The sequence below is a fragment of the Cygnus atratus genome, chromosome 7, assembly GCF_013377495.2.
Source record: "Cygnus atratus isolate AKBS03 ecotype Queensland, Australia chromosome 7, CAtr_DNAZoo_HiC_assembly, whole genome shotgun sequence".
Taxonomy (NCBI): Eukaryota; Metazoa; Chordata; class Aves; order Anseriformes; family Anatidae; genus Cygnus; species Cygnus atratus.
This window is the reverse complement of record NC_066368.1, coordinates 19,374,215-19,400,012: the sequence shown is the minus strand read 5'-3', so window position 1 is coordinate 19,400,012 and position 25,798 is coordinate 19,374,215. Positions and strand designations below refer to the sequence as shown.

Here is a 25,798-nt window from a genome sequence, read left to right as displayed (position 1 = left end):
GCCAAACAGCTGCAAAGATGATGCACAAATGTGGAGTAACAAATAGTGCCATAAATATTGTCTGCTAAATCCAGAATTCTGTACTACAGAAAAGACAACTTTGCAAGAATTACAGAAACATTTTTACTGAGAAGCTTTTTAAAGTTGCTGTGGTACAAAACGTGAATTGTGCATTTGTGTGCAGTGTCATCTTGCATAGAAGTACATGTACAGTAATCAAAACCAAAATGAAAGGCCAAATAGCAAATGGAGGTAATAACATTATGAATAAAAATTTGGCTGAAGATGCTGGACAAAATTGTGCAAATAATCCTCTATATGTAATATAAATATAGTGTATTCAGAACGTGTGGACAGTAATGCTTCTTAGAAGGCTCAAATTCAGTTAATTTAAGACAAAACATTAAATTCTGCTTATATGTATACGGATATAGGTCCAGGTTTATTCCACTGATTTAAAGTTACTCTGGATCTCTATCAGTATGTTTGAAATTTGCGTCTGGCTTACATCGTAAATACCATTTATATCTTTTCCTCACTTCCAACAGACTATATGAGGGCAGAAAGCAAAACATGGCTCTGGGCCTTTATTACAATTGTGTTACAATGGCTTTTTCCAAAAGCCATACTTTTAATTTGTTTAATTCCTCATTCTTTCTGAACATAAATCTCTCATCCATAATGAAAATAAACAGCTATTTTATTGTCTTGTTTCTACTGCAATTTTATAATCAAATGCTTCTTAATACCTCCTGAAATCAAGGAAGTTTTAAAATATGTACAACTCAGTTAAATAAGTGCAGTTATAATTTCCTGTGTTTTAAAATTACTCTCCCAATGCACATCTAAAAATTCTGCTTCCATATACACCACCTTCTAGATAAAGGAATTAGAAGTACTCACATAGAAAACAGCTACAATCTTACAAACATGAACAGTAGATTTCTGCTCAAATTCAAACTCACACTAACAAAAACACTTTTTACAAGAGTGATAATCTGTACAGAGAGTTATTTACTCTAATTTAAAGAAGCCAATGGGACTTCCCATAGATTTGATCAGTTCCTAGGTGAGAATTACAAGATAGTCAATCAATGGAAAGGTTCAATGGAAGACGAAATGTATGTGTGCCACAAGACACACACAGTCATTTCATTTGGTTTTGTATTGCATTCCTTTTTACATGGATTTGGAATAGAAGAATACTGACCTTACCTACAGCTGCTCATATTGCTGGAAAATATTAATATCCCGTCCAGTTATTAGAACTCTCTTGTTGCTTTGAAGACAAATAGCTAAGGGTTAAAGGCATCCTATTTTTCTGTCAGTTTCTTGATTTAAGATGTCCAGTGATGGTGGTATAAATTCATGTGCTGGAGTGATGACTGGAAATGGTTCCACATTGTTCAAGCAACCACAGGTAACCGAATTGAGTCCTTCCACACAAAAACATGATTACAAAAAATACTGATTTGCTGTCCAGAAGCCAAGAGTACACAACTGTATGTAAGGGACAACTAATCTTCCAGCAACACCAGCAGAGTCTTAGATCTCTTTAGCTGGCCTCTGAATAGTAAAGCTGCTTACAAAGGCTGCTACCCCCTTGTCGCAGTACAAAAATATTTTCCTAATAATTAATATATTATTCAATAGAACACACAAAGTGTCCATGACAATTTAACAGCAGTGTTGCACTTGTGGCTTGCTGTTTCTCCAAACTGTACACCGAGATTTAAATGACTTACCAAGGGGATGTTAAGCAAGGCTTTTAAATTTCTTAGAAATCAGAGCAATCTGACAGAGCATGTTGTATAACACTTGTCTGTGCTGGCTTGACGTTCCTTTAAAGCAATTGCTGAGTGGCCCCTGGAGTCCAAGGGGGATAACAACAGGGAAGAGACATGTTGCAGTCAATAGGAATCCATTGCTTGAAGTTTCTGAAGGACTTCCAGAACAAATTCATAACAGAATAGATACTGATCCTGCATACAGAGACACCAGTGTGAAACATCCAATTAAATATAACAAAAATTCTGGACTAAAAAAGATGGACTGGCTGTCATGCTGTTTTTAACACCAGCATCTTTGTAACAGGGATACAGAAATTCAGGCATTTAAGAGCATCCTCAATCTTTTTGTTCCATTACTCGTAAAAGTTCAGGAGTTCTTTTTGATTCACTGCAGTACTTGTAGGCATGTGCTTAAATCTCACTGAGGTCAATGGCTGTTATCTACTTGCTTAATTTTAATCATGTGCTCAGTCATTTTCCTGAAGCATGTGCTTTAATACTTGCCTACAAGAAGAATTTATCCTAGTCTTGTCTTACTTTTCTTCCCACTTTCTGTTTGCTCTAAGTTGTGTTAACCATATTTTGTCCTTTCCTGTGTGAACACACTTCGGGGGTAGGTTTAGCTCAGCACTAGAAGGACAATGAGAGCTCAGCGATTGCAAGAATTCAACTGAAGGCTGCAGTTTTGCAGGGTAGAGTCTCACCCATTTCACTGGTGATCTCCACTTTTCTTTTTGCCCAAAGAAGAAATGTATCTGTACTATATTGGTGCTCTGAAGTGAATTTCAAGTGCCTGCAAGCTACATGTAGAGGTTATTTTCCTTTTTTTTATTATTTTTTTTTATTTTTTCTTAATTTCAGTTAGCCAGTAAGGGACAGATCTTCTATATTTAAATATACACACCATTTGTATGCAAAGCTGTCATTTTCCTCATGAGAGGGCTAAAATTCAGCTTTGACCTAGAGATTTATCAAAGCATGAGAATATGTACCACAAATGGAAGCTTTTTGAGATCACAGCCTAGTTAGAATATTGAGAACTTACCTTAGTTTGGATCATGCCAAAACGCTGCTCTCTCAAATCTCTCACTATGTGCTTAATGTTGAACTATCAGAAGAGAAAACAATTTTTATTTTATTGATGTTCAAGTTATGAAAAAAGACTTGAACATGTTCTGTTGGGAAAGTTGGGGCTCAGTTCTTCTACAAGTAGTATATTTTTAGTTATTATCTCTGTTTTGTGAAATAACAGAAGCAGCATTTATTCCATTTTGTTAGGATTAATTTCTACCAGGAGTAACATACGTAGTAAGATACCTACATATGTTGTTGACATCTATATCAGTAATATTTATATTTACTGTAATATTTAACAACGATCTGTTTGATACTTACACATAGATCTTTTTCTATATAGCTCAGCAGAATTTCAACACACAGCAAAACTCCACTTCTTCCAATCCCAGTACTACAGTGAGCAACAATAGGTCCTGTCCTGTGAGCTTTTCTCATGTAGCAAATAAATTTTACAAGCTGCTCAGCCAGTTTGGGAGTACTATGGTCTGGCCAAGTGGTAAACTGCAAATGCCTTATAATTCGCTTTTCTTCTGTCTGGAAGAGAAAGCCAGAAATGCTTATTGACTGGAAGCTTAGTAATATAGCTATATAAATTCAATAAAAATGCAAATAAATACAATTAAAGTAAATAAATACAAATAAAATTTTTGTTCCCTATTGTTTATTATGTTAAAAAAGTTAAATGAAAAAAAAATATAGTATTGTATTATACTGGTAAAGACTTCCATTGTAAAGACCTGAGTCCAGCCAGTAACTCTTCAGCAAATATGATTTTTTAGGTAACTGAAGATCTTCAGTATAAAAGAATCCAGGAACTGTAAGGACTGAAGCCTTCCAAAGTCCCAGTTCGCGTGGCAGTGGATTCCTATTGACTATGTTAAACTGAATACAAAAGGCCTACCTAGATTTTTGCCATTAGAAGAATTCGAATGCATGTCTGGATTTCTGCTGAAGTAAACCTATGATTCTGTATTAATTTGATACTGGTCCAGGACAAATGTTGCAAAAATAACATGTTCATTGAAACAAGATAGCAACCCAATCACATATAACAGCCAATCTTCCTATCATCTTTTGGATAGACCCATATCAAATTACTATGTTTTATACTCAGTGACATAAGGTGAATTGTGTTTTCTTAATATAAATAGCTGTCTTGTTAGGAAAATAGATACTAAGTTAGTCTGGCACAGGTAAGACTGTATAAATGATTCCATTAATCAGTCTGTCCCACAGAAATTTCTGCAATGTTTTGTTTCATATGGAGGTGAGACTGATGGACTTGTCCCAGTTTCCACGTCCTTACAATTGGGTTCTGTATTTTTTAGTTCTTCAAAACTGAGTTGTTCGTTTTTTAGTTTCATGTGTGTTCATGTCTTTTCACAAATGAAAAAAGTTATCATTCCTTTTAAATATTAGGATGAAAGCCACCTTCTATAAATCATTCCTTCCATCCACTGTTACAGAATATGAACCCACTCAGGCAGCCCTTACTGATCTGATTTGATAAGAACGGTAAGCAATACTGCAAAATACTGAACACAGCAACTCTGTAGTTATTAAAGGACTAACTCTTGGACTCTCTCACCCAAGTGTTTTTAATATTGGATCCATTGCTTGTGCAATAAGCAAAGAAGCAGTATTTCATTTACCTTAATTTCCTTCCTGTTACTCAGACTTTTACATTCCTAAAACTGTACTGAGCAGACGTTACAGAAGAAACAAACAATAATACCACTATTTAATCATGTGAGATAACTAATCAATTTCTTTGTATATGAAAGTATTAACTAGACTCAACTTACCTGCTTGTTGATCATTTCTATTATTCTAACTACGAAGTATTCCAGAATCTGGTAACTGTCTAGCCTGAGATGGAAGTTAGCCAAGTCTATGGAGTCATGTGGAGGTTCAGGCCAGTATCGATGGCATTTCACTTTTCCTAGCTCCGCTTCTTTCATCATCATGGCAATCACATCTGACTCACTCTCCCAAACCATCTGCCAGAAATCCGCCATGGTGGAAGGCAAAGGCCCTTGGGTTATAATATAGAAATGTTCCTCTTCTCCAACTTTCATTCTAATATAACTTGCATTAATGTAGCCATTGTTTTCTCCCAGAGGAACTCGTGTCTTATCATCTGGACAGAAACAGAAAGTTGCTATTTCAGCTGTAGATCTGAAATGGAGCTGTACCATACCTAGCATCTAGGAGATGGGGAACCTCAGCCCCTAGCGTTGAAGTATGCCTCTGGTTTTCAGAACACATTTGGCTAGCAGGACTAATATTAATCATTCTTAATAGTAATTCCTGGAGATAAATTGTATGGTTAACTGCAGCTTTATTTCTCTTAAGGTTCTTGCATAACAGTCTGACAGTCCTTCTAATTACCGTAGAATTATTGGCAGTAATTCAAAATAACGTATTCAACACTGCTATGAGTGTATGGCATGGGAACATTGTTGCTGGTTATAAAACAAGAAAATTTTAAGAATCTGTACTTGAATATAGAGAAGTAACTGTGACAAATTTTGCATATGTTGTTCTGGTCCTGCAGTTTACAATGACATCAAGGGTTCAGAAAGTGTTCTTCTGTCATGATACCTCTCAGGGAACCAATTGGCAGTAAATTGGAAATTGGGTTTTGAAAATCCTTGTTAACAACACTCATTCAGCTCTTGGATTCAAATCTTCCTTCTAAAATTACTTCACATCAGTGATGAAACTTGTTTCTGACTTAGATCAGAGCTGAGCAGCTGAAAGATCTGTTTGGTTATTCAGCTTTCAAATATTTCCGAAAGAATCTTGTATCTTTTCAAGAACTACATAACTCCATGATTTCCATTGTACTTTTCAGCATTCTGCTGTGTCAAAAGCTGTAGATTTAAAGAACTGCTACTATAGTTCAAGCTACACTTGCCAACACAACTGTAGCAGATCACTATCTCTGAGAAAGAGAAAAGGAAGCACTAAGACAGCTGCCCCCCTGCCAGACCAAGTCCTGCCTTGTGGATGATGATACTTCAGAAAATTACTTCCTGTGCAATGCAGATATCCTTACGTCAACTCTTCGTTTCTCAGAAAAATCTTAACACACTTCATTATTAGTGGAGCTCTCTGTAGCAAAGGTTGTGGTGGGATTTACCTCCTACATCCCAGTATTATAGCTGTTTTCTGTTTTCCAGTGTTGTTCACCAAACGTATGTGCTTAGTGTGCATACTTACATGGAAGAATATCTTGATATCTGTTTTTATCCCTGTTTTCTTGTGCTTTGCCAGTTCTGCAGTCATCTGTTGGTTTCACATGTTCTAAATCCTAGATTAAAGAGAAATAGTCAATCCATGTTCATATCCTTTATGAAGGACTACAAAGTCAGCGTGAGTAAACTTTACAGTTGTATGTGACCCAAGACTGGTAAGCAGACTTCTTAAAGAAGAGAATCAGCATACCGTTCCCTAAACTGCTATGCGAGAAATTCAAATTGCCTAGGGTTTTCTTCAGTCTGCACAAAGTTTCTGGAGATTTCCAACCCACGTCTTCAGCCCCCATAATTACACATCCCTATTGTATAGTGCTGTAAAACAAATGTTTGGAATAGTGCCTTGGCCAAACATCAGCATTCATAATCGATAACATGCAGACTGAAGAACCAACTATAGCACTGTTAACAGATAATGAATGTCAATGAGTACTTTTCAATCACAGAAGAAGCAGTGGATACAGGGAACAACATCAATGATGTTAAGTGCAAATCATATGGTCCTAAGTACTTCATAGCAAATTTAGGGGAACACAATGCAGTGTAGCCAGGAAGTAAGAAGGTGCAAGTTAATTTCATTTACAGTTTTGAGTTACCTTCACTCTTCTTTTTTTGTTTACCTTTTCGCTATGCATTGCACAATGCTCAGCCCTCACATTATGCCACTATACAGCGTATATGGACTGAAATACATTTGACAGTTAAGATCTTCATCGGTTACTACAGCTTTTACTCAGAAAAAATATCCATTGACTTTGGTAACCTGTGCTTTTCGTGTTAGATCTTTATGTTTTATGAGCAGATGCATGACTCAGCTAATAGCATACTATGCCTACATCCAGAATGGAATGAAGGGAAATTAGTACACGTTCTCGAGCTCTTGGCAAAAGTCAACAAATACTATACATGTGAACCTGTGCTATTTTTTACCCAGAAAGTCAGCCATAAGGCGAGTGAGAGAAATTGATAATACTCTAAATACTATGGAAAAATAGTTGTAATCTATTTCACTGGTAATGAGTGCATCCTTTAATGAAAATTTTGGCATTGTGTTGAAGAATTATGAAACAATCTTTCTTTGGGAATTTGCTGATAACCCCCAATACTGAGTACTCTATATATATACCAAAACAAGAGATTTTACATGCTTTCATAATTTTACATTTTTCATAATTTATTTGCCATCAGATGTAGTTGTGTATTTTCATTATTATGTATGTTACTTTCTAATTTAATTGCACAAAGTCCCTGACCTCAATAGCATCTTGTGGCAATGAATTCCGTGGATCACTGGAGCACTGCGTAAAACATTTTCCTTTCATTGACTAAGTGTTTGGATTTCTTGCTTTAATGCAGCCCGTAGAATAGTTCTTGGGCAGATGTTCAGGAGAGCTGAAGGGGCAGTAAGAAGTTAGTCAACATTAAGGTGATTCTTATTGTACTTTTATGTATTTATTTTCCATTCCATGTGGGCAGGATCTTTGGACAGGAAACAGTGTAAGCCTGACTGTGTAGGAAGAGGGAGATCCAGATAATGTAGCATCACCCAAAAAGCAAAGCAGACACCTGACTGAAATAATCCTCTGAGAAAGTGGAGTCAGTGAAGATATACAAATGCATCTCCCATAAAGTATGTTGAAGGCTGCTAAAAGTCACTTAGCTCTGCTAAACACTCAGGTCTTAAAAATGAATTACACTTTACCATGAACTCTTTCAACACCTCTTGATTCTCAATCCGTGACTGAAGGCCTCGAATAAGACCTCTAATGCCAGTCCTTGGACATACTCCTGTCAGTGATGGTTTAAAATTAATTAAGTGAATCAGTTCATCTTCAGAAACGAAGGCTCTGCCTATATATCAACAAAAAAAACAAAGGAGTTTTTAATGATTATTGTTCATAGCATAAATCTTGGCTTTAAAAACCAGAGGGCTGCAGTACTTGAGTATATTTTGGCATATTCTGTGTAAGTGAAATGTAAAAAATATATATATATATATATTTTTTTTTTGGCTTACTTATTTTCACAGCAGAAAGAAGAGTAAGTCAGTACCATGGATACAACCAGCAACATGTTTTGTGGAATTTGGAAGTAGATCCAACTATTGCAGCTTCTTGCTTTGTATGGTTTCTAAACACAGTCTGTTCAAAATAAACTGTTGTTTCAGAATTGTAAACTTTAACATTAGCTTATATCGATATAGGAGACTCTGGCCACATCTTCACAGGAAATCATCTTCATGTTTCCAGCAGTTTCCTGAAAATTAGTATTGCCATTCCCCTCTGCTACAAATAATTTTTCCTCCCTGAAGTAAGAAAGTATCTTCTGTTCTCTTCATCTTATTTCACACTCTCCTTCAAGAACAAGATGTGAAGTATCTTTGATGCACCAAAACCAGGATTCATTTTTACTAATTAGCTCATCCTGAAGTATATGTTCTAATGTAAAACTTGACAGATTAAGACTAAGAAGATGGATAAACATTTAAGTCTCCAGAAATATCCCTGTTCTACTAGAGCAATTGAAAAAGAAGGCGTACTTCTTCAGCAACTTCTGTTACTTCCATAGAATAAAAACAGTAGTTTCTTTTGTAGAAAATAGCGGTTCAAGGCAGAGGAATTAAGGAATTTGTCTTTACAGCCTTAAGTGAGTGTTGTCAAAGAAAGCATGCCAATTGTTACAAAGAAAACCTGATGTGTTCCACAGTTTGCCATAGGCTGAAGACAAAGAGCAGTGTTCTCTGTTTTTTTTCTTGCAGGATATCATCTCTACCTTTAACTAACCTTCATTGCAAAAGTGTTGTGCTTGCTGTCCTTGTGTCTTGGTTTACAACTGGCATCCACCTTGCCTGAGCTTCTAAGACACTTTGTTCACTTTCTGTTCTCTGCCCTTCGCAGATGCAAGGGTGTTTCTGTTAACAAGTTAGCTGAGAGTGCCAGTGAAGACAAATCCCCCACTCTAGAGAGAGCTATTTCCTATACACATCTCTTTCTTTTGCTATTTGTTCATCAGAGTTAGACTTCTGGGTCATTACAGTCCTGGCAGGAGGAAATCACCAGCTTTTAAACATCCATAGTTTTGCAGTTAGAGTCTGAGCCTAACTCACTACAGATTCACACACCAGTAATTTCATTGCTGTTACATCTATAAGATGAAACCTCTTTTTGATCCTACTTTCCACTCCTAATTTCCACTCCTGAATAAAGTGCCTCAGAGGACTTAAATCATATTCCAATTAAGTTACTTTCATATGACCAAAGCCTCAAGTCACATTGCTGTTATGTTGGCTGCTATGCTGTTTTTAAGCATTGAACTTTTCTTGCAATTAAGAGAAGCCCTTCTTAGTATTTTGAACAAAAAGGTGATTTAAATAAACTAATCATGAACATCCGGTGAGTAGTGATTAAGAATACTGTGGACACCTTTATGCAGCTGCGGATCCAGACATTAATTCACAGGTGAACTTTGAGTTGTAGAAGAGAAGGAATGGAAAGAAGACGAGAATGATGTCAAGGACCTATTATATCTGGTGATAACGACCACATTTTATATATTACTGGAGTTTGTTCTTAGTTCTCAACACCTTCTTTGACATTGCCTTTCATATATGAAAGAGGCCTTCTACCCTATTCAGTTTGTTTACTGTATCTCTTGCAAGATAAACCCTCTGCTTTTATTGTATTAATTTTAGGCCAAACTAAGAATTTTAAGTTTTCAGTTACGCACTGGGAAATTCCCATAAATTTTGAACTAAACTTCAATGTTCACATTTTTTTCAGCCAATGCATCACTTATTTGCACTATCCAGTAGTGCACGATTTGAACAAATGTCATGATGTCGCTCAAATAAATTCAATAATTTTCTTTTCCTCTTACTTCCTCACTTTGCGCACCTAACCAAGTATAATTAATGTACTGAGATATTTTCCTTTGGGGGAGGAACATGATATATAACATTACAAAAGAAAAAACAAGCATAAAGTTGCCCATCCTTTGGGAACTGGAGCTCCAAAGCAGAGGTGCTTGAAGTAGTGGCAAGTAGATGGTGGCCAGTACGGCTGCCCTCCCTGCATTCAGTTAGTCATACTCATCCTCATGTTCTTCCCTCCCACAGTTCTCCAAACAAGTTGGAGAGCTCCTATGTAGGCTGCTTTCTTGTGGATGTTACAAAGGTTTGATGGCCTCCATATGTATCAGAGGTTAAAGTTGTGTCCTGAGTGGTCATGCTTTTGAGAAACAAAGAGGAAAGTCTTAGCTTATATAGAAGGGATTAGTGTTGATCCCACTGTGGATATATGGAGGAGCTGGCTTATTACATGAGTGATACAAGAAGTTTTTGCATGGTTACTTCTAGGTAGGATGGAAATCCTGTGGGGCATATCATCATCTTCATTGTTCCAGCTGTCTGACTCAGACTGCTGACTCTGTCTTCTGCAACCTTCGCATCCTGCATATTTCTGTGATCTGTAAAAAAGCATTAGTTGAATGGTTTTATGAAGTGGCAGAAGCTGTGTACAAAAGGTTTTCTTTTTAATCTATTTTCAGTTGAATTTGAACTTTCTTGAACAACTGTTTTCAAGAATTACTGTGAACTCTGAAGAGCCTAAGTTCAAGGAGTATTAAACTAATATAAATACTCCTGTATTTTGCCTGGAGCACTATTATCTGCCTATGGTATTTTATTTTTTTTCTGAGAGATGAGCAAATAACTTGTATAAAAAACTACCAGAAAACATCCTTGAAAGTAAAGTTTCTCACAGTTATAGACAGTTTTTCATGTATGACCCAGATTTTTAGTTATTAGGTGATCATAAGAAATATTAACAAGGTAGGCCTATTTATTTAAGGTATTCAGAGAATTTTAGAGCACTTAAATATTTTTTTAGGTAGATAATAGGCCTACTGTTCAGAATACACCAATGCTGTATGCAGAATGGAACAAATATCCCCATAGTAGCTAACTCCAGTACTCTGAAGACCTAATATTTAATTATTTGAATAGACTTAAGCTTACCATAATCTTGTATAGGATAGGATCATGTATGATCATAATACATAGTGTAAGAAATAGTAAAAGGTACTATTAAATTATTACCTTACTCTCCATCTTAAGTAGCAGCTTTGCAAATATCAATAATCATTGAGGGCTGTTCAAGTTATATAAGGGTTTCGCAAGTAGAAAATAGGACTACCAGAAAGTACAGGTAATAAAGAGATTCAAAACACAGAACAGGGAGCAGAAAGCTAGTTTGTCTTGCTAGTAGAAAGCAAGACAACCAGAAAAGCTACAAGTTATTCTTATGTATAACTTTGTATTAGCCATAGATGCATTAAGCATCTTGCACATAGAACAAGGTAATTCAATAGCAATCACACCTGATTACCTGGTATAATCCAAGATAATGTTATATTAGTGATGAGATAAAAGCAAGTGGCACTGAACCTATGTTCACATGGATATTCTCACTTGCACATGCTCTCAAAGGTTCTTTCAATCTTGTTCTCTGTAAGCAGGTAATTTAGGGAAGATTGTTGCCCCTTAAAGATTGGCCAACTACTCTTCTTAGGAAATTTCAGGTTTTAAATGTAAGTGTTCATTCCTTTTTATCATTTACAGCCCATATAAATAGAAAAGACAATCATGTTTCATATGTTCTGTATCATTGCAGTAAACAAAGTTGTCCATGTCTTATCAATGCTACATTATTCTTTGATTTCCCATTCTACTATACAGCTGAAGTAAAATTCTTCTCTTCTTGTACTATGTATCGATATATTTTCTTAGGAGTAATACCCTCAAGTTCTCTTGATTCTCAAACGTCTGAAGTTCAATATCTGCATCACTACAGCCATACTAGCACAGGGTCTACACCAGGCTGCAGGACCTGCTGGGAAAACTCAGTAAACCCCTGCCCACACCAACACAGTAGCACTTCCCCGTGCTCACCTCCTCCTACCAAAGGCGTATCTGCATGAGCTTCAGCTACACCTAGAAGCTTCCATTTCATTTCTCCTAGTAGCTGTGTAGAAGCTGTTTAGCCACTCCTACTGCAGATGGAGCTGCATTTCAATAGAACTGTATTTATATTATTTGGAACATGAATATATTTGTATACCATATCCAGACAGGTTTGAAAATAGAAGAGTAAGCTATCCATGATTTTTATTTTAGTAATGTTACTCTGTTTGAAAGACTTACCTGTCTGAAGTGTTACTGATGATATCCTGATAGTCTTGTCCATCCAATTGACCTTGCAGAGGGAAACCGTGCGTGCTTTCTGGACCCTGTAAATATAAAATCAGAAATAGCTATAAAAAAAAAAAATAAATCAATACACAGAAACATCAAGAATGTAGTCAGTGACTTTCATCAACATTTTTTCACAGATCTGACAAAAATGTATCCTTTACTCAAGAAGGAAAGGGAAAGTAAAGTAGTTTCTACTTTTAGGAAAAAACAAAGTCTATACAACTTTGACTTAGCATTAAAGTATCTACTCAGAATAAAAAGTCACATCAGCTTTTTATATTTTTGAGCTTCATAACAATGCTGTCTTCAGACACCTCTACAACCTAGCATACACAGCTAAACTTTGAAAAGGTTTGTGTTAATTATATCCTCTCTGATCTCATAAAGAAAACATGATCACAGGAGTTGTGAGTCACACTCTGCTCCTCACCTCCCAGCTCTTGGCAGTAGAAAGCACCAGTGTTTGAGTTAGAATGGCTGGTAATAATTTCCCTTTTTATCTCAGACACAACGAGGCCAGCTGTTAGGAGCAGGGTGCAGCTGCTCTACAGAAGAAGCACTCAACTGAGAAGGCAGACCCTTGATTGCCCTCCAGATGGAGTAGAAGCAATAGTACTGGTGGCTGTTTTTCAGTCCTAGAGAATGACAACTGGGTCCTGCATTTAGATAATGATGCAGGACATCTGTCTTTAGTATGTGGAAGTGGCTCCTTCTCAGCTGTAACACTTGACAGAATTATTTAAATTTTAATTCACAGTGGTGCTTCTTCATCTTCTTTCCCTGATTAGTATTCCAGATGCACTCAGAAACCACCCTAGCATGTTACGTAGTATTGACTACTGAATACCCCACAGAATCTTAACAGTATCTGCCACTTTTTTTTTTTTAATTTATTTAATCTTTTGCTTTTATGCTTGTATTTCTCCATTAGAATATGGGAATTCATGGCTGCATACTTAATCATGAATTCATTTACCCAGTTTCTGCATCTACTGACTACCCAGACTGGAGAACACAATATGGATTTCAGTTTTCTTTTTTGCTAAGGAAAAGTATTTTACTGCTGCTGGTTTTTTTGTATATTTTTTCCAGTAGCTTGTCATTTTCTAAGCTAAATCTTTGGAGTAGATGGCAGCTGTGCTCTATAAAGTAAAGCATAGATTATTTCTATTCATAGGAGACAGCTAAAGACAAGCTGGAAATAGTGAAGAATGGAACTAATGGAACCAACTCAGCAAAAAAGTTTAGCATATGCTTAAAGTTAGGCATGTGCTGTCCTGAGCTAGATAGACTTAACTATATACTTTGATTATATTGGTTGAGGCAAGATTTGGATGCTTGCTTGTTTGTTTGTTTGTTTTCCTCTGGAGAATAAAAAGACCTATATTTATCATATTTCCTGAGGGGAGTTTTTACAGTTGTAAAACTTAAAAGTGATAGATGCTGTAAAATTTGAAGTAGATTGTTTTGCAGGACTTACTAAGATTCAAAAGCAAGACCATGTTTGAAGAAGTTTGGGGCCTTGGGCTTACAAATATTAGTCAAAATACAGTTGAATAACAATCTTTCAATTTATATTTATTTTAAAATACAGAAAAAAGGTAAAATTAATAAATCATTTATTCCAATATTATGAAGTATCAGAATGAGACTTGCTTATGCAACCTTCCTTCACCACCTCTCTGAGGTGTAGTTCTTGCCTGCATCACACCAAACCCATTTTGTCAACAAACATATGAGTACGTTGCCCGGTAACTTCTAAAAGCCGGATTCAGATTTTACCTTGCTGCACATCTGGCTGGATTCTTCTTCCTTGAAAGTGAAAACAGACTGTGCTCCTAGGCTTCTCTCAGAACTGTTGTCATCTAAATACAGAAAACAAAATTAAAGTAAAATGCCTGTGAAGTGTGAAAATGTAAATCAGTTTCTTCAGTGCCATCTACACCAGAGTACTTTTGGTCTTGAAATAGGCACTGAGATACAGCGCCAGAAACTGGCAAAAAATATCCAGGGGCAAAACAGCACAAATGCCATATATCGCTGCCGAAGGAGCCAGCATAATTCATATGGCCAGAAGATGCACTGCAGTAGACCTCTGTATCAGTAGAAGTTACAAAAACCCTGTAACGGAGTCAAACCTATTCCATTCCTTTGCAGTGCTAAGGGACATATGCCATAGATGTGATATGTTGCCAATGCTTCTATAGTACCGTTGGGTTTTACTGGTCCAGGAAAAGAGTTTAAACTTCACAGCAACTGTGTAATTTACAAATGTCATGTGAGACCCAAATAAGCATCCCCATGGCTAGTTCCTTGAAGTTGCACAGCCAGAGAAAAGCTAAGTCTTAGTGAAATGAATGGTAATGCTTCTACAGCCCTTGATAGGGCTAGAGCTTTAATTATCCTTTTTATACCTTCATGTCCATCCTACGTTTGCATCATTTACCCTCAAAATTAAACTAGAACTGAGATGGGACAGTGAACATCATGCTTCCAGGCCTGTGTCAAGCACAGTTCTCTCATCCTTATGGAAAGATGCTTTAAAGCACTAGTTGTATAATACAGGTTGATTGTTGAATTCTGAAGTGCTGGGAAAGAAAAAGGAAACTTTAAATAATCCACTCTCTTTATTTACTTCAGATTCATCAAGGTGCCTCTTTTGACAGTCCCACTGTGGCTGTCCCAGAGTCCTCAGCTGCTAAGGACTCACAGCTCCTTCTCCCCAGCTCTGCCTGATGATCCACCTGGCACCCCTTCCCACCCTTGTTAGTACAACTCTTCTTTTGGAAAGCTTTGCTCTTGAGTCACACAGAGAAGCTTCCAGTAAGTGAATGACTGTCCAGAGCTAATGGCACAGGCTAGAAGTTGAAGAGAACTAGGTTCATTCTTGTAGTCAGATACTGAAATTCAAGAATCGAGATCCTTGAACCATACAGGCATCTGCTCCCTGAGAGCGGAGTTGCCTAAAATACCTGTGGAGGTAAGTTTGCATCAGTAAAGTTGACAAGATGCATAAATGTTTGCTGTGAAACATGTCCAAAATCCAGAATCTACTGTATATCTCTCCTTAGTCTGCCTGGGAGAAAGCAGATAGCAATCTTCTTCTTACATGGGAAGATTTGAAACAAAGCCTTCAATTTCTAACCACCAGGCTAGAAGGTATTTTAAGGTGGAATTCTATATTCATCCTATTGAAGCTTCTCCACCTTGTAGGAAACATTTCAATATTCAAAGAAATTGAAAGTTCAGGAATAGAAACCCGTAATCTATTGGTAATAGTATACCCGTGCTTCCACTCCCAGCTGTAATTAGTATTTTAATTCTTGTACTCAGCAGAGCAGAGCCTGCAACAGAGGTTTCTTCCCTCAGAGTTAATCAGCTCCCTAAGTACTGCTGCATGCAGGTGTGCGGGTGCTCAAACTAACAGCAACCAGCCTGGGAGCAGAGGTTTCTGAGTTTGAACGTGAGCAAGTACAGAAGGAAGAGGAGTTGCCTGCTAGACAGAAGCTGTTGTGCTTCTGAGAGATGAGGTAGGACTGCTAGGATGTGAAATTCGTGGGAAATAGATTTTAGCAGCTGGGTCACTAATTGGCTCCTGTTCTCTCTGTGGCTTGTATAAAGCTGGCTAAAATCAGCAGACACCAGGAACCATCATGACTTAAAAGCATAAGCTGAGTTAAAATATCTCTGAGGGTCTTGGGCATTCCTTCCCTGTGGTCCTGTGTCTTGGATAGCCTAGCCAGAGCTGCAAATCAGGGCAAAGAACTTGTCTGTGTCTACAGCTACGAATCAGAAGTAACTGTAAAGTTAATAATATTAAATTGTTTAGCTAATGGGAAAACTGAGTCTAGGCACCACATAATCCCACTGTTAATATGTAATGAGTGGATGAAGCTACTTACTGGGCTCTGCTTTTGTGTTTGGAGGGGAAGGTACATTATTGCTCTGGTTGCCTGCATAAGCCGCACGTGAAGCCATGCTTCGGCAAACAGTGAGTTGAACAGTGCCTCGAGCCTTGCGCAGCAAATCTATAACAGTTTGGCGTGGTAGACCAGACACTAAAGTGTCATTCACCTAAAAAATACAATGATAAAATAAGATTCCTGTAACAGAAAGCTTTTTTAACATATAATCCATCATTGTGCACGCTTTATGTATCTTCCCTGCATCTCACGTCTTCTCTCTCCCTCCTATTTTAGTGACTTGCTTGATCTTCCCCTCTCTGCTTCTTTATAGCATGACTGCTAGCAGCACACTCCAGAAGTGTAGTCTGCCTCTCTTTCAGGGCACTGAGAGGGCATCACTTCTCCTACTCCTCACATGGAAGAGGGAGAAGGAAGGTAATGAAAAATAGAAAAGCAAAAAAAATTTAAAAAGTTTAAAAAGCTTTCTTCCCTCTTGGAGAAGGAAGAAAAGTGAATTTGGAGTTAAAAAAAAAAAAAAAAAAGAAGTTTGGTTGCTAAGAGGTTGTTAGGACAACAAGTTCAAAAGCCCTAATTCCAGTGCTTTCTGCTTGTCTTGATACTGGCAGCGATGCCAGGTTCCTTCCCGTCTCCTGGCTAGCTGTTATGGGCACGCTTGGTCAGTTCACTCCTGTTTTCTGGCCTCTTCATGTGCAGTCCTCACAGGGCCCAGCAGCCCCCTTCTCACTGTAGAGGGGCCCAGGTCCACACCAGCTGAACTGGTCAGTGAGGGTGGGGGGCCCAGAGCAGCCTTCTGACCCCCAGGAGTCCAGCGACACCATCTTCCACCTCTTGCTGTGCCAGGCAACTTCAGGTTTCTAGTCTGAGCAATTTTTATGCTGAAGAGGATGCTCTTTATAGAGTAACTTGAGAAAAAAAATAGGCCAAAATGATGAAGAACAAGTCTTACCTTAAGTAAGATGTCACCGACTTGCAGCCTCCCATCCAGATCTGCAATGCTGTCTGGGCTGATGGCTTTTATTAGGATAGCCCTGCCATTTCTGCCGCCTACCAGTGCAAATCCTAGGCTTCCATTTTCTGCTTTTTCCAATTCAATCTTAATAACTAAATCCTACAATACAAAAGAACACAGTTGGAGTTTATTCAGGGTTCTGTTTTATTTGCATTTTTAATGTGAAGTAATTCTATTGTGCTTTACAGTCCGTACTGGCTGATGTAAACTGGGGGATACCTCCTTCCCTTGAAGGAACTTCCAGTGATTAACATAGCAGTTACATGTATGTAGCAAAATGAAAATAGTACATACTTATTTCCACAAGTATTTTTAATAATAGCTGGAGAGTACAAGAGCAAGGTGGTGTGCACTTACGTAATCCTTCTGTAATATATCAAATACGTTGCCTTCATTGACAGACCAGTCCCTTTTATCTCCAGCATGACAGTAACTCAGTATGTACTCCATTCCTTTATTGTTCCATAATGAAAATCTTAACCTTGCAGCCCCAACATACCTGTCTGTTTGGCTTTAGCACTTCATTCACTTTTACAATCAGCTGCCTTTTTAGGGTCAAGCATTATGTCAGAAAGAGCAGCAACCTAGAAATGTTTATGACTTGCATCATGACTGGTTCCAATGGTGAACATATCAACCTCAGAAATTATTGTAGTGAGTTGAACAGACAAACTATCGTGGATTAAATGGTGTGGAAGAAGCAGTAATAATGAGGACTTAATCAAAAGTAAGAAAATTGTTCTAATTTTTCTGCCAGGTTGGAGGTCTAACTTTAACAAGAGGCAGCCCTTTCTTGCAAACCACAGCCAAGAGAAAAAGAGTAAATCTAGTCCCATGAAATATCAGTCCCAAAGTGGGCAATTTCAATTCCAAGTAATATTATTTTCCACATTGCACAAACTTGAGCAATGTTTGCACTTGTAAGTCTTTTGAAGTATTGTATGCTTTGCATGGAAATTCATCCTCCTCCTGCTCCCGTGTAGTTTAGGGATTTATCATTTCAGAAATACCATTACTCTTACTAGTTGTAAATTCAAACCAGTCTGTTTTTCGTCAATAGTGCATAATACTCTAAAGGTTTGGAGTAATTTTACTCTCTTTTCAAGTTTAGAATTTCAGACTGAAACATTAATCTCAGGTTTCAAGGATTGTTTTGACATTGCTGTGGAAAACACTTCCCGATTACAATTACACTTGTTTTGCCCAGAATCCCATGCTGTGGCATCTCTCTTTCCTGTGGTACTTTCTTTCTAAGTTAGGGATTAATCCTGTAAGCTAGTAAGAGTATTATGAAGACCTAATAGAGGGGCTACATCGTATGAGTCTTGCTTTTATTGCCAAGCTGTTAAAGTAGTGATGTTATACTCTGGAAAAACAGCAAGAGAAGGGTCTGACCCCAGACAGTGCTGAGCGCACGCTGGTCGGTGCATGCTGAGGCAATTCACCACTTCACAGTACATTCTCCAAATGCAGTCTGTTCACATTTTCAAAGAAACCGGAGATGAAGTAAATACATTAAATACCACTATTGAAAAAAAATCTCAATATAGCTCACTTTACTTGATGGACCACCTTGCACTTGATAAAATTGTCACTTGCCTTGCATTCTGGAGGGTCGGGAGTGCTTTGCTGAGTACCACAGTTTGTTTCCTTCAGATGTTCCTCTGTGAAAAACCAGCAACAGTTTTTACTGGTGAAATGTTCTGTAGTATAGCACTCAAAATCATAATAGTTAGAGACATAATAAAGCATTTCATATTCGATGTGTGAAATAAAAAAAATTCCTGTGGGCTTATGCGTGTTGCTTGGTCTGTTATGCTCCTGAAGCGAGCCTTCTGCATGTCATCCCTGTAGACCCTTGGCCTCCCAGAGAGTAGTTTCCAAAACAAGCTTTAAAAGCTGCACATTACAGGGTCAGAGACACCAGCTGGACAACAGGCAATGTATACACATTTGCTGATACTCTGAGGGATGCAGTTGTGTTTACTATGAATTAATCATTCCCAGGTACTTCCAATACCATCTACCAATTTATTTATTTATTTATTTATTTATTTTTAAGAGAGGACTCGAAATTTTACAAACCCTGAAAAATCAAGTTCCTTACCGTGTTGATGTGGTAGTTGCTGTTCTTGAGAGCTCAGGTTTTCATTTGAGAGAGAAATATTGGCTTTTTCTGTCTCAGCAGGTGGCCCTAAAAACATACATGTAGGTTTGTTCAGACAGACCTCCCGCTCAGCTTCATATATCCAAGGGAATGTAAACTCTGTGCTTAGATTGTGAAACAAAGCATCAATATCCAGTATTGATGCTGTATGAGGCAGCATGAGACACTTATTATTGCATGATTAAGTCTGCCAAGTTGTGCAGTGATGTAAATAATTCTTTCATGAACTGCAGGAATATTACATCTCATTTATTGCTATATTTAAAATTGTAACAAAAACTGGAGATCCGAATGAGTCATTCCAGACCTGTGGCAGTGATCAGGCAGAAGAAGAAGCAGGGCATCTTTGTGTCCACAGAGCTGGCAATGCAAGAAGCCAGCGTGCGTTTCTTGACTTCCACCCTGCCCTCACCGCCACCACCCCCCACCCTTTGAGTTTCACTTCACCATATATTGGTAATCTTACTTGTCTTCCACAAAGTGCTCTGAAGGTATAAATTATAGAAAAGTATGCGTTTTGTTGTTGGTTGTTGTTTTGTTTCTTAAAAAATGTTCCCTGTTTCATTTGAAATTTTAATATGTATTTTTGTAAGAGAATATATAAAATGAAGGCTTGCTTCCTTGTTAGCAAACTATTACAGATTTATAGATTAAATCTATCAGAGATGATAGCAAACGGAACACCAAACAACAAATTATTATAGATTCCTAAAGCCCTTTACAAAAGGGAAGAACCTTATTTTATAATAGAGGCAGAGAACTGTACCACTGTACGGTAAATATTATCTTCATGAGAGAGGGATCATAGCTGGTAACTTATTTTTGAAAGTGTCTTGAGAAATCCCATGGAGCCTGCAAAACTTACTGAGCACAGATGTGTAACCAAGGCCCTACCACGATGTGTGTTTACCTTACTTTAGTTGTACTGCAGAAACTGAGAGTACACTTAGCTTTTCCCATCGCTTGCAGTAAATTCAAAGAAGCTTGTTCTTTAGGAAGTAAAATTAGCTACTTCATGTTGTAAAAACATACACATGGATAGTTGTCTTAGAGTAGTAGATCTGTAGCTAGCTTGCCTTGGAACAGACACAACATAGGCGTGGTAGGTGTCCCTCCCCCTGACTGTGCTGCTGCAGCCTCTGCTTGCTAAGATTCCTTCTACTGCTAGAGCAGTTCTGGTCAAGCCTCTGTAGTGCAGATGGTCACTGAAGTAGTGTGTCAGTTATGGTAATAAACATAGTTCCCTGATAGGAATGCTCCTATATTAAAGGAGCATTTATTATTATAGATACCGGTTTAAAAAGTTGGTCTAAGAAAATTAAGTCATGGCATCATATTAAAGAGTAGCTCAAAACCACTGGAAAACCACATGGAGAATAGTTTTCATCAAAACAGATGTTGAAATATGAACACAAAATTCCCACTAAATAATAACAAATTAAAAAAATAGAAACTGACTATGCAAACAGGGATGAAAATAGAAGAATATTTTTTACAGAGAACTCTGTGTTTTATTTCTGTCTGTAAAGAGCTGTCAGTTTTTCTTCAGACCCTTAATACGTTAATGAAAATGCTGAATGCCAAGTTACAATCTATTAATAAATGTTTAATGCAATGAGTCAATGCCTTATGTTTATTTCCAAAATCAGAAGCAAATGTTAAATTCAACCCCCCAAATATTAGCCTTACTTACTATTTTCTTGCTCTATAGGAACCACTGGCTTGCCATTTCTGGAGGCAGAAAAAGTGAAATATGTGAGCCATTAAGAGCTGCATGCTTTGTAAAAGCACATATGAAAACTATTTCTGAAAAAGTAAGTTGTCTAAATTACAGTTCTATGATTTGTTATTCTTAATGGTGTTTTCCTAAAGAGCATTTATATCAATATATGAAATATTAGACAGCCTTTAACAACAACAAAACATTTTAATTAAATGGGTTTAGAAAAGAAAGAACACGTTACACCATCTGTCCCAGTACAAAACTGCTTTGTGGTATATTTTGAATCAGCTTCAGTTCCCCTCTGAAGTGGGAGTGATCACTTGTAATTTCCTTTCCCCTTTTTCTGTTTATTTCCTTAGACTGCAGATTCTTAAGATCAGTGTGTGTTGCCTACTAGCTGCTTATACAGCAATAAATATAATGTGGCTGGAGTTTCTTTACCTGCTAGCACAGTGCCAGTTAATAAAACCCTGATAAATGTTTGAACTACTTTAAGATTGCTGTGACAGACACTATTGCTGAATCTAGTTATCTAACTTAGTAACCCCGAAGTATGTGAATGACTATTTGACTGTAAGATCTTCAGAGGCTATTTCTGTATCCTGTGCCTCTGTCAGACTGCAGAACGCAAAGCATCTAAAGCGCAGTCAAGACCCATTGAGGGAAATTCTTTACTGCAGGTTATTCATCAACCCTGGGATGATTTTTTTTTTTTTACATGCTGCAGACTAAACGCTGGATTTTTAATACCTTTCTAAAATGTTTGGCTGTTGGAAATAACTCAGAGTTTCCCATCAGAGGTAGTTAAAGGATTCACACTGGTGTTTGAATGATCAAGTCTGAAGAGTTACAATTCGTGTTGTGTGAGTTTACCTATGCTCACATCATTCTATGTTAACTATAATTAGAAGGAGTTAAGATATCTTACTGATGTTGTGCATCAGGTTACAACTTCAGACCTCTGAGCTACAGCATTCTTCCTGTTGTTTGTCTTGGTTTTATTGTTTGACTTGTTGATATAAAATTTAGAAACCTCCTTTAACATTAGGACCGAGATTGAGTACGTTCAGATTTTGCATGTCGGCTCAGATTTACCTTGTCGCTTTGATTTGGACATTCTGGGTGGCAGCTTCACACACTCTCACTGCATCATCCAGGCTGATGCCCTCAGTCCACAGCCCACAGATGTACAGAATCTGATCTTGTGGCTGCAGACTGCCTTCCACACTGGCAGGGGAGCCAGGCACTATCTCTAGCACATAAATACCTTGTAACTTGCTTCCAGCTCCTCCTGTCAGCTTCAAGCCTAGAACAATGCAGACAAAACATCTTTTGTGACAGCATGTTTTCAATTTCACTGTCAGTGAGGTGAAGCCTGAAGGAATAGATGTGGTATTGAAAAATAGGCTGAACAAAGCACCAACATTATAAACAGCAGTCTTGCCCCAGTGAGAGAGGGAGGATGAAATGCAATTTGGTGCTAAACAAAAAAATAAAAAGCATTGAAAAAAATGAAATGCTATTGTCCATCTGTACACTTCAGCTATTCCATAGTGCTTTATTTCACCTGATGTTGAATATCCATTTGAATAAGACTGTGTGGCATAGCAGTAACTCCGTCATTACCAGTCTGTGTAACTGCCTTGCAATCTTTAGAGTGATGGAGGGTGTGATATCAATCCTCTTTTTCAAACAGGGAATGGAGACACAGGACAACTGAGGAGATACCTATGTGGTACAGAACAGTGTTGTGCAATGATATTCAAGCAATTTCCAAACAAGCTAGTTTCTGAACTGGGAACAGGATGCTGTATCTGAGCAAATATAGCTATACTATTTCCTGGGTCTACCCAGCAATAGATATTTATCATTACTGCATTACTACAAACAGCTTCTAGTGTTTCTCTGTGTATCAATAACATAAAAATATGTGACTGCAGATCTGGCAGAAACTTCAGCTGATAAGGTGATAACACAAAGATAATTCTTCCAACAGCTTAGTTGGTCTAATAACAGATATTTATCTTCCCTTTAAGGCCCTGCCCAAAATAAAGTTCTCCATCCCACAGTCATGTTGATGGAGGAGAGCATAAAGGTGTCAAGGTCACCCAGGATCATATTGATCCAATACCACCATTGCTTATGATTATCATACCACTGCTGTAATTCCTGTCTAAAATAGCATTCGTAGTATTTACTACACACCTAGCTGTCCGTTGGCACCTTTTGTGAGAGTAATTTCAGGAATGTCATCTGGCCTAAGAGCAGGACACGGATCGCTGCCAGCACGGCCAACCACAAGGTGCAGATCAGGAGGAGAGTTGTGCAGTAAAGTCAGAGCTTCATTGCATGGTAAAGATGTGACATTGATTCCATTCACCTAAATGACAAACCATTATAGTGATGTCAAAGATCTCACTGACCATCATTATACTTCTCCCTCCACCCCAAATATTGCGTATGAACTTAAATTAGAGTTCACTCTCATATTGTTGCTTTGCTGTGTCACTTAATGCCTGTGAATGTAACAGTTAAAATTGCAGTAAGATTTTTTTTAACTTTTGTTTTTCTGAATGTACAGTTTTCGTAAAAATAGCTTCTTTTTCTGAAACTTGAGGTCTTGTAGCAAAAAGCAAGGAAGACAAGTCTAATGAAACAAATTGAAGATGAACCTTAAAACACATTTTGTTCAAACACTACAAAGGATATAATTCCTGTATCCTTTGCATGCCACCTTTCTTACTACATTAATGCAGTTTATATCACTTAGGAAGTCATTTAGCGTCTCAGTTGTATTGCATTACTGCTAGATGATTGTTGTTTTTTGCCTGGTCGTACAATCTATTCAGTCTGAAGTTTATCCTACTGAAGTCAGCAGAATTATATTTATTATATGATTCATTTGCACTTGCATGCATAAATATGTGATTAGCTAGACCCTACAAAATGAGAAATGCTGAAGTTAAATGACATTGATCTGCAAATACTTTCTCCTCTGTTTAAATTCAAAGGGTTACTGTACCATAATGATTCTGTCTCCCCTTCTCAGCCTTCCATCAGACAGGGCAGGTTCATGCAAGATTTCATCAACATACAGACAGTTGTCCACTTTGTTAAGAACCACTGAGAATCCATAACCGTTGTTCTCCGACCTTGTCAAAGTCACAAAGACCTCCATTTCCTATTAAAACAAGCAGGAGATATGTTTGATGCAGGCTTTTTAGTTGCTTCATTAACATCTTGCATTTATGTTTTATATGCAAATAGGAATCAGATGCTCAGGTGATATAAATAAGCAGCATACATAAAGATTACTCTGATCTGTCACTGCAGTGTTCCAGAATTAATTTTACTTCTTTATATCTATCTAGTGGAGCTTCATGGTGACTGATTGATAAGGCCCAATAAGGCACAGAAGGCGATCCGGGACTGGATTCTGGGCATTTAAAATGTATAAAGAAAGGCATGGAGGCCTCTGAACTGACAAGCATTACAATAGTAGGTTTCAGAGGTGGCTGCTGTTACTGCTATTGCTTTCCCACTGAAGGAAATGGCTGGACCTAAATTTTGTCCTCACTGCTCTCAAATTAGTAGCAATTCAGAGCTCATTAGTGTCAGCAGGAATGCAAGATGTTCAGCTTTTGGCAGGACTGAGCCCTGTATTTTGAATAGTAATTAGTACAGGGATCATAGTTTCTTATCAGGACATTGCAGTACTAGCATTGTAACAACGTGATTTTGCTCATGGGTTTGAAACACACACACACAAAAAACAGCGAAGTAGCTGATTCCAATTAATTTTAGGTGTTACAAGAGAACAGGAGGGGTCTTAGGCCTTTGTATACTGGGAATAATACTGCACAGTGATGGTAAGTTAAAGAAACAGTAATATGGCAAGGGGAAGGAAATCGCCTTTAAGGAAATGGTAAAGAGCTGGGTATACAGGGAGGTCTGCTTTATTTGAAGATTTTGGACATTGGTGGAAAGTGAGCAAAGCCATGTAGAAATAGCATAGGTAATGTGTTAAAAATAATGTTTTTAAGAATGGTAAATTGTTAAAGCTGTCCTTTCCCTAGCCATGGCCTGCCTCTTAATACTCCAGTGCCTATCACGTACCCTAGTGCAATCCTCCTTTTTGTCCTTCTCTTCCTCTGGTTCCTCCATGTCTTCCCATTCATTGTCACTGCCATGTGTCTCTCTAGCAGGCAGGGATGAGGAGAAAGGGCCACAAACACGTGGTTGTGGTGTCGCCAAGGCTGCGGAGAGTGTCTCAGAGCTTCCTCCACGTGAAAGTGAGGTCACAGATGTTGAGCTGATGGCGAGATGCTCTTCATCAATAGGGGTTAGAGAGAGAATTTCAGGCATACAGATTCTGTTCGACAGGTCATCATCACCCTTATTAAATACAGGGCTGGAAAATAAAAAAGATTGCAGTGCTGGGATTTTCCTCCATATACTTTATTACTTGGCCACTGAAAAGTCTACTGCTTATACTCTACCCTATTTTAATTTTAACTGGCGTATTTGTTATAGTATTAAATTGCTGTCTGGGTCCTCCTAGTATTAATATAAAGAGAAAGTAATCAGTCATTTTAC

General features: G+C 37.7%; 2 protein-coding genes across 2 annotated transcripts in view; both read right to left on the bottom strand.

The window, feature by feature from the left end:
- Nucleotides 1-1,867: 1,867 nt before the first annotated feature.
- PTPN20 (protein tyrosine phosphatase non-receptor type 20) lies at nt 1,868-10,589 on the bottom strand. Its single transcript, XM_035538443.1, has 7 exons — nt 10,476-10,589; nt 7,830-7,978; nt 6,093-6,183; nt 4,673-5,007; nt 3,186-3,401; nt 2,836-2,898; nt 1,868-1,982 (listed from the first exon to the last, which is right to left on the bottom strand). The coding sequence occupies exons 1-7, from the start codon at nt 10,504-10,506 to the stop codon at nt 1,911-1,913; spliced, it is 957 nt and encodes a 318-aa protein (XP_035394336.1). The 5' UTR covers nt 10,507-10,589; the 3' UTR covers nt 1,868-1,910.
- A 1,029-nt stretch (nt 10,590-11,618) lies between these two features.
- The window catches only part of FRMPD2 (FERM and PDZ domain containing 2), a 53,007-nt gene continuing 38,827 nt past the window's right edge, over nt 11,619-25,798 (bottom strand). Inside the window, exons 29-40 of the mRNA XM_050711973.1 lie at nt 25,319-25,613; nt 24,225-24,383; nt 23,408-23,582; nt 22,298-22,508; nt 21,173-21,210; nt 19,420-19,506; nt 18,873-18,976; nt 17,250-17,411; nt 16,280-16,451; nt 14,160-14,242; nt 12,327-12,412; nt 11,619-11,631 (exon numbers count right to left, since the gene is read on the bottom strand). Coding sequence (XP_050567930.1) covers nt 11,619-11,631; nt 12,327-12,412; nt 14,160-14,242; nt 16,280-16,451; nt 17,250-17,411; nt 18,873-18,976; nt 19,420-19,506; nt 21,173-21,210; nt 22,298-22,508; nt 23,408-23,582; nt 24,225-24,383; nt 25,319-25,613 — 1,585 coding nt within the window. The remainder of the gene's footprint in view (nt 11,632-12,326; nt 12,413-14,159; nt 14,243-16,279; nt 16,452-17,249; nt 17,412-18,872; nt 18,977-19,419; nt 19,507-21,172; nt 21,211-22,297; nt 22,509-23,407; nt 23,583-24,224; nt 24,384-25,318; nt 25,614-25,798) is intronic.

Excerpts from the sequence above, each read along its gene's own strand:
- PTPN20 (XM_035538443.1), bottom strand. The coding sequence starts at position 10,506 with ATGCCCCACAGGATTTCCATCCTACCTAGAA. Across the intron at positions 5,008-6,092 it reads ATATCAAGATATTCTTCCAT|ATGATAAGACACGAGTTCCT; the intron begins GTAAGTATGCAC and ends GTTTCTGTCCAG. Across the intron at positions 1,983-2,835 it reads TTGGCATGATCCAAACTAAG|GATCAGTATCTATTCTGTTA; the intron begins GTAAGTTCTCAA and ends CTCTGTATGCAG.